Below are 13824 nucleotides of genomic sequence, written 5' to 3'. Positions count from 1 at the left end.
ACTCTGGCTGAAGAAATGTCTCTGCATTTCTGTTCTGAATTGACCCCCTCTAATTCTAAGACTGTGACCGTGGGTCCTAGTCTCCTCACTTAACGGAAACAATTTCCTAGCGTTCACCCTTTCCAAGCCATGTATTAACTTGCAAGTTTCTATTAGATCTCCCCTTAATTTTCTAAACTCCAATGAATACAATTGCAGGATCCTCAGCCGTTCCTCGTATGTTAGACCGACCATTCCAGGGATCATCTGTATAAATCTCCGCTGGACACGCTCCAGTGCCAGTATGTCCTTCCTGAGGTGTGGGGACCAAAACTGGACATGGTACTCCAAATGGGGCCTAACCAGAGCTTTATAAAGTCTCAGCACAACGGTGCTTTTATATTCCAACCCTCTTGAGATAAATGACAACATTGCGTTCGCTTTCTTAGTCACTGGACTCAACCTGCATGTTTACCTTTAGAGAATCCTCGACTAGCACTCCCAGGTCCCTTTATACTTTGGCTTTATGAATTTTCTCACCGTTTAGAAAGTAGTTTGCCCACAGAGCTGTTTTGTTTGGGCAGCCAACCTATCACAAAAAGTTACTGCTTTGAATGTTATTTATTGTAACTTGTTAAATTAAGAAGTGAAGAACATCCAATTTCATGCACTATGTATAACTATATGATACTTTTCAGGATGATGATGATGAGGAGGATGGTGATCTCTCAAAGTATAATCTAGATGCAAGTGAAGATGAAAAGAAGCCTCCCAAAAGCAGGAGTCGCTCCAAGTCACATTCATCTCGATCTTCTTCATCTTCCACTGCTCATTCCAGTTCAAGGTCCAGGTAAACGGGTACAGGTCAAGGGTGACACCGGGCAAAATGTCAGTATCAGTTTAACTTCTTTCTTTTAAATGTTTATTCATGTGATATGAAGTTTTGAGTCAAGTGTTGCATCTGAAGTTACATTCCTTCCTCTAGGAGATGAATTTTAGATTACTTCTACTAATCATCTAAATTAGTATAATATCTAATGTATTCTACAGTTAACATAAGATCAAAAACTAGAACTTTAATCATAATGCTTCCGTCTTGTTGTCTTTAGATACTGAAACATGTACTTGTTTCCAAAGTTCTGAGATTTAATTTGGGGTTGTCAGGATACTCTAAGAATTAGTCCTCTCTGATATGTTTGCAGTCTTAATTACCTGCTTTGTCATATTCTTCAATCATTTTTCTCTTCAGATGCTTATAGAAGGAAGACTTCCACTTCATATTTTATCAAGCACCTGTTTATAATTAAGAATGTAAAAGTGAGCAAATGAGACTCAGTTTCACATATATTTATATTCCCTTTATTAGCCTTCCCTTTTTATCTTATTCTTTGTTTCCTTTGCACACCCTTTCTTTTTTGAGCCAACTTGATTGGATCAATAATATTAATCTTTTTCATAATCTGAAAGATTCAACTTGAATTCTCACTTTCATGGAGCGCAAGTGTAATTTTCTTTTGATTTTCAAATCATCTTTGATTCCCTGTGTTTTCTCATGGCTAATAATCCTCACATTAACTGGTGCTCAGAGAAATGTACTGTGTGCAATAGCATTGAACAAACACTTTTATGATACAGCAACAATAGTCTTTTTTTTTCTATTATGAATGGAAGCGACTAACTAATTTGCCAATCTTTCAAATATTACTTTCTGATAATTCCATTCTTCAACTGATATCCTTTTGGCTCTTTGTTCCCAGATGTAAACTGCATTTTTTAGAGGTTAGGTTAGTTGAAAATGCTCCCAATCCTTTTGAATGAATAACATTGTTCTTAATTATTGTGATGGCTTCCTATTTTGGTTCAAATTTTCCTTTATCCCATGTTCTGTCAAGTTATTTATATAAATGAAAATAAGTAATTCTAATAATGTAGCAATCTGATTTACAATAGTTAAGACTAAGAATTTACTGTAATATTTGAAATTCGGTGGTTTTGAAAATTTAAGATAAAGCTAGCCACAAATTTATCGCAAAAATATATACTTAAGTGAAGTTTAACTGTATTAAATGACCATGAGACTGACAATTTTAACAGTAACTTTAAGTAATTTTGTTAAAACTTAAATCCAGAAATAACTTGTATGGCAGCTGATGTACGTTGGTGCAAATAATGATGGGTGAGAAATTAAAACCAATGCTGCCTGTTTCTTATTTTTCTAAACCCATAAAGCAACAGTCTCATTGAGTATAGCTCTTCCCATATTATTGAACAGATTACTGCATTTCTGTTTCTTTTTCTTTGAAAATCAAGCAGTTTTAATTTAATTTTAACTATCATTCCTGTTTACAGGAAGTAGAATGAGGTGTTGCATTAAAAATACATTACTTAAAAGCCATTCTGGAGTTTTTATATTGTAGAGACATATCAGATGGATGTTAATTTCATGTTTGATAGCTATTTTGGTGTTACTATTTTTTAAAAAGCTGACTATTCACTATGTACTAATTTTAAAAATGCATTTGGTCTTTTTATAAGCGTTAAGTGAAGAATTTGAGGGTTTGATTTGTCTGGATTTTGATTATGGTTATGATTTTGATGATTTCCCCTAGGAAAATCCATCATTTAATTTGTATTTTCTCAGCTTGATTATTGGGTAAATTTTGATTTCTTTTGTGGGTGGTAGTTAGTTGTCTGTGAAATTGAAGAGTCTCTTCTAGTTTCAAGTTTTATGCAACTTATATTTAAATTTGGTATTGGAAAATATTTGCCATTTTATTGCAGGTCCAGGACCAGAAGTTCTACCACTTCCAGATCGAGGTCACGTTCCAGCTCCAGAGGTCAATCTAGATCACCCCGGTCGAAGTCAAGGTGAATGGGGTAACATTCTCTCCTCCTTGGAGAGTTTAAAAAGTGCTTCAAGGGAAAAGGACATCTAAACTCCTTTTGATATTGACATTTTCATTCCACCAATATTGCCATTCAAGTAGTGACACAGTTGACTTCATTACTGGATTTGCATCAGCCTGAATGGATATTTTACACACAAAGGGTCAGTTATTTAACTATTTTAGTTTCCTGCCTGCAACCACACTTCCAGCCCAGTTACATTTTGAGATTAAATTCTCTGCTTCTTCACTTGCCCACGTATAATTTTTTTGGCCCGGTTGCTTTCATACAAAATTGTGATCTGGCGAGTGCACGCTTGACGTAATGACTTCATTATGTTTATTGTCTGCAGTCACTAATTATCTGCACTGGACAGGTTTAGCATACACTTAATAGATATATGAAACAACACTTTTAAATGATGGACCGTTGTTTGATCCATGTCCTAATAACATTTGATCTTGACTGAGATGGCAGTAGGTTTACTAAAATTAATCTTTGGAGTGAGGAAATGAGCTAGTATTTCTAAATAGTACGTATTAACCCCTGTTTAAATGTGTGGGGTTTTTCGGGTGTGTGTATTGTGCTGTGTGATGTATTTCTCCTCTGACAGCAAACTCCATGTTAATATTGGCTAAGAATCATTTTTTGGGAAAGTTACCAGAACAACGGGTACCTCCAAAACTGTACCACAGTTTGAGCATGATGAAAAGAAATTGTGACCAAATTACAGAATCTGTTTACATAAATACATTGAATCTCGTCAATTCTAATCATTATGTTGCTAGGACCATGTCTAAGAAGCCATTATAAGATTGTTGAACGATTGGGGTGCAATTAATTTTCTTAACTCCTTTTAATATTCAACATTTGGCAGTAATGCATGCTAAAAGTAGATAACCATCAACATCAATGGGAAAGGTTTTTTAATCTTGTTGCTTGTTAGCAAAAAGTGTTATGAAATGAAATCTTGTAGTGACCCACATCATTTGAATGTCTCATTATTATTTTTTCATAGATTTAATAGATGACTGAAGTCTGAAAAACTGGCCTTCAATTAAGTATAAGCACCTCAATATCTGTGTACTAAGACAATATCATGTTCCAGTCAATAATTAATATATAATAGGGCCAAGCCTACTCTGTGCATTGAGTATATTTTGCATTTGTAGAAGTATTAATAAAATTGCAAGTAACTTGTCAAGAAATTTTAGCAGTCAAATTTGCTTGATATCTGGTGTAATTATAGTATATAGTATAATTACACAGTTTGTAAATGCTGACTGAAGATAGGTTTAAACCTTTCGTATATGTAATAGAACAACATAGGAACACTAGGTCATTCAGTCTCTGACTCTGTCCTGCTATTCAACGGGATCATCTGTAAAGGTTTCTTTGTATCTACCCTATCAGTTTCTTTCAAAATTCTAAAAGCCTCCATCAAATTACTGCTTAACCTTTTTATATTCCAAGAATTACAAGTCCAGTTCAAGCAATCTCATTTGTTATTTAAAGCTTTGGATTCCTGGTTGTATTTTGTTGAATCTGTGCTGCACTCCTTTCAAGACCAGAATTTTGTATAGGTATTGACACTTTCTCCCCTTTTTATATTCTAGCAAGCCTCAGTCTTCTATATGTTAGAGACTATGGACATTATATCTAATTGTCTAAGTTTCCAAAGGCTTTCCCTATTTCAAAAAAATCAGTCTATCTTTTTAACGTTCAAAAAAAATCTCTTGCCTTTAAAGAAACAATGAATAATGAATAAACAATTAATTGTATGTATCCAAAATTTTGGAAGGCTTTGTGATCATCGACTACCTTTCTCTGGTGTTATGTTATGTTTCGTCATTACTTAGCTTCATGGCTAGTTTATCTTTGGCCAGTGTTCCACAGTTTTGTAGTTTATCAAGCAAAAGGCTTCCTCAGCATTTCCTTTTGTTTATTGATGACTTATTTTCTAGGTAGTAAATCAGAATAGATGTGGCCATCTTTTGAGTCCAATTAGTTATCACATAATCATGCATGAGACAATTTCAGATTGGTCTTTCATTCTTTCACTCATTAAACTGGACCTGAATTTGTTTCATTTCCAATAGTGGATAAACTACCACCTAGTTACTAAATATGTCATGTCTTTCTGAATTTCTGAGAATCATTCCAACCCCTCCAACATTAATAAATTATCAGAACATGGAGATTCTTAAGAGTGATACTAGGAATGCAGTTTCTCTCTTAACACAGAATTTTTGTCATATTATGTTGAAAGACTCTTTAAATGTAGAAGCAATATTTTTAAGTGACATCTAGTTTTGTACATTTTAAATCTGGATCAGTTTAGTTTTTGAATATTTGGCAAAGCAGTTAACATTATATTTGGAAACTACCTATTTCCAAACATTATAGGTTGTATTGCTCTATTTTGCACATTTTCTTTTATTAAATGTGATGTGGACGTTATTTTGGTTTGTGCATCTTTTATGCCTTGGAATGTTCTCAATCAAAAGAGATCAAGCTAATTTGAACTGTGTATGTATCATTGGACCTAGACAAAACTGTATCAAATCAAGAAAGAAAATATGTTTTGACAAGTCGTGATTACATACAATACTCTGCAGTCTTTTGGACCAGACCAAACCCCCTCAAAATATATTAAGATAGTCTAAACCCAACTTTTATTTTGAAGGTAAGTGTAAAGAATTGCCTTTCAGATACAATTCAATTCGTCAAATTGCTTGACATTAAGGAAATAAAACACCTTGTATTTTAACTATCGTACAAAAATAAACAACTTCTAAAAATTAGCATCGCTGTAACTTTATTGAAAAGCTTAAAATAATCACTATATTAACTACTAATACTCTTCCAATATATTAACACCCCATAAACACACCCTTGGCAAAGGCAAATCCAGTAAAACAAATGATCTCTCATGCATTTCTAGCAACAGGATGAAAGTCCCAGGTTTTAGCTGTAGCAAAGTGGAATAAGAGTTTCCACATCTAGCTTCCAGACCCCAGCAACTGCAGAAAGCTAAAACTAAATATCCTGGTTCTTTGGGAGCTGACCCCACCTATTCAGGTTGCTTCTATTGTTCCAACCTTGTTTAAAAAAAAAACTGCCAAAGTTTCTCTAACTGTTTATTCTATTTACTTTATTGTTTTATTTTCATACTACCTTTAAACAAAAGTTAGGGTCAAAGTTATCTTTTTAATATATCTTGAGGGGGTTTGGTCTGGTCCATAACAGTGCAGAGCTTTGTATGTAATCATGACTAGTTAAATTTCAAATTTTCTGTTGGCTTTAGCAGACTGCTTGCCACCTCTGTCTCAACCTTTCTTCTTTGCTTTTTTTTTAAAAACACAAAATACATCTCTTAAAGGCATAGTATCACCCAGCAGTATCTGACCTAAGGAGCATTCAATCATATTTGCAAAATGAAAAATTAAAACTGTTGTGGTCCATTCCAGATTGTGCATTTTAATTTGTTGGAAGCAAATATGGAATATTTTCAAAAACATCCTTTGCAATTTGAAAATATCTTATGTTCAGTATTTTAAGGATGCCATATTTGGCAGAACTTCTTAAAAAACTACAAAATTTAAATGAAACAGCTCCAGCCAGTAGAAAGTTGCGTTGCTTAGAGAGTTATCACAGTGTGCAATACAAGATGTGACGATTCTTTGTTATAGCTTAAATCTGAACATTAGTCTGACCATGTCTTTTGATGTATTATGTAATTTTCTTTGTTCCAACATTGGTCCCTGATAGACTGTTATTTGACACACTAGCATACTCTTTAACTGGAGGGACTATGAGACATTATTTTGAATTTATAGCAAAAGAAAAAGTACTCATCTGAATCTCTAATTCCTTTCCAGATCTTTCTATTCTCTTGCCCATATCAGTTTCTGTTCATTTGAAGTGTTAAGTTATATGTGCCAAATGGTCTAGCTGACCTAAGTTAGGTCTTAAAGATGGGGAAAGAGGCTGAGGTGGCGGCATTTTTTTTTGAAAAGCCAAGAGGAGCACTTCTGTTCCTCCTCACATGTAACTTCTAATTTTTTTTTGTGTGGGTGGGCTCGCTCTCCTTTGATGTTTGTTGGTTCAGTGTTTAAAATCTGGTCTAATTGAGACGTGAATTTCATCAACTTGCGTCTATTTGTTATTGAACTCCTTAGATGTAGTATGATGCCTGTTTGCACAGACTGCGAGGAATGCAAACCATATGCTTATTTTAGGTAGGAGGATTTTTTGGCCATTGACAGACTTTTCTGAATATGCAGTCCAATGCCTTTGGGTGTCAACAAGGTTAGCAACAAGTGCAAAACAATACTTGATTAGAATATTCCCCTCCAGGAGATTTTAAAAGAAAAGTCTGTGTCTCAGGAACAACTAATCAGGGTGAAAGAAATTGGGCTGGGTTGAGCTTCTGATTGAGGTAGTGGATGTTATGGCAGGATGTGGAGGGGCAGAAGAAAATATAGACTGGATTTAATAAGAGTTGACGATTTAAACTTGCTTGGATAGATGACGAAGAGACTATGGGTTTATGCTGGAATAATGCTCACTGCAAACAATAGCAACATGAAAAATAAATTATGCCAAAAGAGGAGCATCGTAAGTGTGTGAAGAGTGGAAATTCATATCATTAGTGCAGAAGAGGAATTATGTACTTTTTGGTTTGTATATCCCAAGCTCCATGTTTTACTGTTGATATGGGGCTGGGAGTGCAGTGGTCTAATGTATGATACTGCTGGAAGATCCAACTGGCAGTAATGAGATTTTCCGAATTCAACAAATGGCGCTCACTCCTAGGCAGCATTGGAATGGAAACATTCTAGAGTTTAGGTGACAGGTCCTCTACCTAGATTTAGGTGGTTTACAAAAGGGTCCTGCAATAGAAACCAAACCCTTTGTTCAAATGGGACCAGCAACAGTTGCAGGCAATGGCCAGGACTGTCTCCAAGCAGTGAGGGCCTCGAGAGCCAGTGAAGCTACCTGTACAGATTAAGATGAAGACTCTGGGAAATAGTATCCACTAAATTCATTTTATACTACAAGAAATGGCAAAGTGCCCACTAATGCAATGACTTCAAATAACTTTCTAGCACCTTACCCAAGTTACCAGGATATCGTAATAGGCGCTCTGTGTAGTTTGAGTTTAATACCCCTTAACTTTTTGATCTTTTCATTTTTCTGGCTTGTCAAACTGTTACAAATTTTAGTACTTCCAAACTGGAAAATATTATCTATATATGAGGGATCATAAAGATTAATGATATATTTACTCAAATGTCCTGCTGTCAAAAGACTTTGAGTAGTTCCCCCAAAACCCTGATATGAGTACAGCTTGTGACCCTCGGTACAATTGAGTGGACACATACTTAATGATGTAGAAGAAGGCTAATGTGCTATTTTTGTTTTCTGGACTTGGTGCCTGTGCAGTTCTGTGTTTCAGTTCTGAAAACAGTCTTCAGAGGATGATTTATTGTTAGATCTAAGCAGTATCTTTTGACCAATAAATGATTGACAGGAGGACTGATCAGGTACCTACTGAAGGCAGGCAAACTCAAACAAAATGATCCAGCTGGCACTGGCCATCAACTGAACAGTGCAGAAAAAAGACTCATTGAAACAGAATCTGAAGAACATAATGAAAAGTCAACTCCTTGCATTTATGAGTAACTTGTAGCATACTGCAATATCCCAAGCGTAAAATCTGACAAGATTTCTTTTGTATAGTGTCCATACTACACCATTCCGGTTTGAAAAAAAAGCTAGCAAATTTTCTTATCTATTTATCTCCACTTACAATCAAATAGGACTTACAATCAAATAATCTAGAAAAACCTATGGTGATTTCTCCCATAATGAAGAGAAAATGAGCTTGGGAATTTTATTGGGTGTCTGTTCAAAATACACTTTAAACTTTAGTGCTTTAAAGTCAGTAATTAGTCTGTCATCAAATTATGAACAATGATTATAGATTCTTTTATATCGTATAATTTAGTCTTGGTCTGTTATGAACAAGTGGAGAAAGAAGCAGTTGATATTTTGTGTCAAATACCTAACACTGAAATGGTGCTGTTTAGTTTTTAAATCAAACTGTACTCCCCTGTTCTTAAATACATTTTTAAAAATGTACTTTTGAGTGTTTGTTTTTTTTTAAAAGGTTGAAGAATTATGGGCAAGTTATTTCATTCAGAAACGCATGTAATGCAATAGATACTATAAGCTCAACCTAATGTACTGTTATTTCCCCGATTATTTGAATCAGATGTTTTTGCTGGGCTTTATGCAGTGTCTAATTCAGTACTGTGTCTACTTGAGTAACATTTCAATACAGTTTTTTTAATTCATTGTTGTCAGTAAAAGTGATTTTTTTTTTAAATTAAAATAATGCTAAATACCCAAACCTTTATTCTTAGTTGCTGGCAAACTGCTCCTGCTTGTCACTTGCCATGTCAATCTGCTATATCAAAAGACTTAAAATACTGTATAATTCTCATTGTGTTATGTTTGTGTTAAAGTGGATTAGAAGAGGATTGCTCATAAGCCGTATTTGCCCCCATAAGCAATGTAGATGTGCAACATAAAAGCTCAGAATTAAAAGATTCCCATTAATTAAATTGCCATGGATGTTGACATGTGCACGTCTTAGCTATTCCTGAAGTGAGGCACTAGTGCTGAAAGTAGGCCTCCTAAATTTTTAAAATTACCAAGAAAAAGCAGCAAATGAAAAAAGAAAAACATGAAGTGCAAATTAGTACATGTGTTCTATTTTAGGTGCAGGATTGTGAAGAGAAATAAGTTGGGCATCTCTAGATGAGAAAATGCTTTTTGAATATGTGCCTATCCTATCCCCACCTCATACCTAAACTGATTACACCTGAAAATTGATGCAGTAATAACTTAATTAGTCACAGTTGTCATGCCAGTAGATACACTTTTGAGCAGCCATCATTTCATTTGGGACACTTTAATAAAAATCTGTAATATTTGGCTTTTATTACTGCAGGTCTCTAAATGAAATCTACTTGTTAAGAAATCCTTGTGCAGTTGTGCTTCCCTTGCACTGAAAGATCCAGTTTAAAATTAAACCCCCTAAAACAATCAAATGTAACCTTGAATCTGTTGGTGTAATAGTTGGCATAAATCTAACTTTATCCCAATCAATCAAAATCTAGCTCTAGATCACGCCGGGGATCTTCATCTCCAAGGAAGAGATCTCGCTCAAGTTCTCGATCATCATCATCCTCTGAAAGAGGCAAAAAAAGAAGCCGTTCCAGGTCCTCAACCTCAAGTGGCCGCAAAAAAACTAGACGTTCTGACTCAAGATCTTGGTCTGCAGAAAGGTTTGGGCTTCTGTAGAATAAGATTAGTATACAGGATTGATAGTTAAACATCTCTGCAGAAACCATCTGTTAACAAACATTCATTTTTAAATGAGATTATTGGAATTAAAATGTTGGAGGACGCTTCACGCAAGTTGTGGGCTTTAGATGAGATGCAGTGTTTACTTTCGGTCTTTTAATTTAGAAGTGTTACTTAAAAGATGTAACTGCGATTTCCCGAAATTCAGTTTTGCCCACCTTGCTGATTATTTTTGTCTTTTGCAGGCGCAGTGGGTCGTCTTCTGGATCCTCTCATTCAGGCTCCCGTTCAAGTTCTAAACAGAAATAGCCTTTTAACATCTGCAGTTTTTAAAAAGTTCAGTAATTTCTGGAAAAATGCATGAAACTTATTTTAAAGTTATTAGTGTCTTGAGCAAATCCACCTGAGATATTGTGAAAACATTAAACAAAATTGGGCAACTGTTCTGATGAGATCTTGCTGATGTAATCTTAAACCAATTGTTGCTTTTGAGTGTTGGAATTGTATTCTAGTCTATTAAATTAGTATATTAAGCCATAATTTCTTCCATATGGGGAAAACTGATTTTGATGAATTTTAGTTACAAGGGCTGTGAAGGCGAGTGAGTTTTGAAGTGTACGTTATGCTGTAGGTATAGAGATGTATACATTATAATGCAGAAGGTCTAAGTACAGGTCGTCTTTAGAGCAGGAGAATCTTTTGAAGGTATAATAAATTCTAGGGGAGTATTTGTTCAAATTACTTTACCACAATGAATCAGGATACAGTATTTGACATAACAATTTTGTTTGATATTTTTGTTAAATCAGTTCTTATAAGAATTCAGAGCCTCAATCAGGGCTCTCTTTAAGTTTTATTAGAGATCCTTATGCTTTCCACAGGAAATGCAGGACAGAGCAACTTCACTTTGACTTAGGAAATCTGCATTGCAAGCAAATAATGTAGTTTCCAGAATCCTGGAACTCGAGCCAGTTTAGATCCACTGCGCCTGCTGATGTCTATAAAAATACACTCTGTGATATTCAACAATATTACATACTTGAAATTTAGAGGTGTTTACTGAGTTTTCACTATACATTTTTCCACATCGCCCAAACTTCTTGTGCCTTGTGCTGATTTCATTGCAGCTTCTTACTTAGCGTATGGGCAGAGAAATTGCAGCAATCAGCATTCTTATGATCTTCAGTTCTGGGTTAGGTTCAATTATCTTTTAATGTCTTAGAAATAAAAATCTACATTTAGAATTTTTTTGGTTGAGGGAAAAAATGTGTAGAATTCATATAACATTGGCTTGTTCACATTCCTCTTCGCATTTTTAAATCTGTTTTGGGCTGGATGTAGGTGTAAGTGCCAAAGTGAAAAAGACTTAAGCAATTTTGAATGCAGTTTTTGGTGTACATCACAGCAACTATTATTTGCTGTTGGTCAGTTGAACACAAAGCCACAACTCTTGTTCAGAAATTAATAAATGTAATGCTGTTGTGGGTAGGATCTTCCAGGACAGAATTACAGATTCACTTTTGGGACTGACTGAAGATGGTGAATGGCTTTTGGTAGCTCCCTCAAGATCTAATCTAATAATGAGAAAGCATTGTATTTGCATATTGGCCGATTAAGCATAAATGCCAAAAATATGGAATATTCCCAATAGTTGAACCATTATTTTTTGAATATAATAGTGCATTTTCAGTCTGCGAGCTCTTTTAATATCTTTGAAGCATTGGGTTTGGTGCTCAAAAATTGTGGATTTTTAAAAATCCAAATATAAATAATGTATCAGTTGTCTTCCATCTTGATGAATTATTATGGCTTAATATACCTCTCATCTTAAACCTGGTTACAGGAAAATAATTGCATCGTCAAACAAAAGGTCTACTTTTCAGAACTCATGGGAATTTCAGCTATAGTAGATGGTAGAGGAAGGTAAGTATACAGCAAAAGTTCTAACATTATTTGTACTTAGCTATACAAATTGTATTTTTGGTGCAAATGTGGACATTGTTTATAATGGGTCTTTATTTTCAGTTTATTTTTGTTTGGTTATGCAGGCACCAGAAATCTTAGGCAAATAATGGTTGGCTTTTTCTTTTGAGGATTTTGTTATTTAAGTGGTCTATTACTTAAGATTTTGCAGTTTTAATCTCTTTAACGCCTTCTTTCAGAGCCAACATGTCTACACGTCCATTTGTACTTGTAGCTCGTATAAAACCAACTTGAGGAACATGTGACCAATATTTATTGCAGTGTTTTGGGATTCAGCTCTGGAAATATTAGAAGATCTGATTTGTGCAGGATTCCTCTGAATGTAGAGTTTCAGTGTAACTTTTGTGGGCAACACAATTTTCATAGTGACATTGCTGTCATAGTTAAATTTACAGGATTACATGAAGGAGTGTAAATTAATAGTGACTTTCATTTTGTATTTTCAATACTTTCAAAGCCAGTTAAGTTCTACAAAATTTTGTGTCTCTTTAAACTTTACCTATAATAGTCTCTGTCTCTATTTCAAGAAAATTTAGCTGAGGTCACTTAATTTGATCTAAGTTGGTATGTTGATCAGTCGTAAGGTTTGGATTTTTTAAATGGTCGAAGTGACAATTAACTTAAGGTCATCAGCTTGTTCATCTAGCCCTGTGTAATAGTTTTCATCTGAAACAAGAAAACACTTTGTAGACCATGTGTATGTAAATAAATCTTCAGTGGTACGTTATCCAATGTCATGTTCAAGCACCAATAAAAAAAAATAAGTGGTTTGAATTACTTGCCTAATTGTATTTGTTGTGCTTTTGAATCAAGTAGTTTGATTTAACAGAATATTTTGGAGTGGGTTATTTGTGTTTTCTGTTAAAGTCAAATTCTACCTGATGAACATTTTCACTGAAATAATGAGTGTATTGATGTCTATAAGACCTTTCTGATCAAGTGCGATCAGAATATGATGGATTTATTGGTGAAGTCAAAGAACATAGGAATAAAAGGTGCAATGGTGGCATGAAAATGAAATTGACTAAGATAGAAAGCGTTCTCTATTCTAAATATTCAACCTATTGCTTGTACATATTATGATCTAAACATGAGCATGCATTTAAAGATGACAGGTAACACATAACTAGGAAATGTAAACAATGAAGCTGATGATAGCAGTCTCCAGAACATGGGTGAAATTGGAGGATAAAAACTAATGCAGAAGATTATAAAATGATGTTTTGGAAAGAAGAATAAGGGGCAAAATAATTCCAGTAGAGTTGATAGGGATGCACCTGCAGGTTTGTATGTACAGCTGAGTGTGGAAGGGCTAAGTGAAAAAGCTTAGTTTTAAAAGAATTTCTAAGAAGAACTTTTGAAGAACAAATTGTAGACAGAGAAGGTAAGAAACTAAATTCCTTGCTGCAACGCATGTCTTTTTGATGGCATGAGCCCTCAACGTAACATGGACAAATGCCAATTTAAAAACAAAAGATGGCAAGACCCTCCAAAGTGCAGAGAGTATTAAGAATCCATTGGAAAGAATAGTTTACAATGCAGCTTGAGCAGAGGTCATATTTAAAATTGTTTTCAGTAGGAAAATATTGAGAGTTATAG

General features: G+C 34.6%; 1 protein-coding gene across 2 annotated transcripts in view; it reads left to right on the top strand.

Annotated features, from left to right (window-relative positions):
• zranb2 (zinc finger, RAN-binding domain containing 2) overlaps positions 1–12980 on the top strand; it is a 42397-nt gene extending 29417 nt beyond the window's left edge. The window contains exons 7-10 of one of the 2 annotated variants that reach the window (XM_060830411.1): positions 678–829; positions 2761–2847; positions 10056–10223; positions 10488–12980. In XM_060830411.1, coding sequence (XP_060686394.1) covers positions 678–829; positions 2761–2847; positions 10056–10223; positions 10488–10551 — 471 coding nt within the window. In that variant the 3' untranslated portion in view covers positions 10552–12980. Of the gene's footprint in view, positions 1–677; positions 830–2760; positions 2848–7046; positions 8645–10055; positions 10224–10487 lie in introns of those variants that run through there. The other variant, XM_060830412.1, reaches the window with a different exon arrangement.
• The last annotated feature ends 844 nt before the right edge of the window (positions 12981–13824 follow it).

This window comes from Hemiscyllium ocellatum, chromosome 9 (assembly GCF_020745735.1).
Source record: "Hemiscyllium ocellatum isolate sHemOce1 chromosome 9, sHemOce1.pat.X.cur, whole genome shotgun sequence".
Classification (NCBI taxonomy): Eukaryota; Metazoa; Chordata; class Chondrichthyes; order Orectolobiformes; family Hemiscylliidae; genus Hemiscyllium; species Hemiscyllium ocellatum.
Note: the sequence above shows the minus strand (reverse complement) of the source record. Positions and strands in the feature narration are given on the sequence as shown.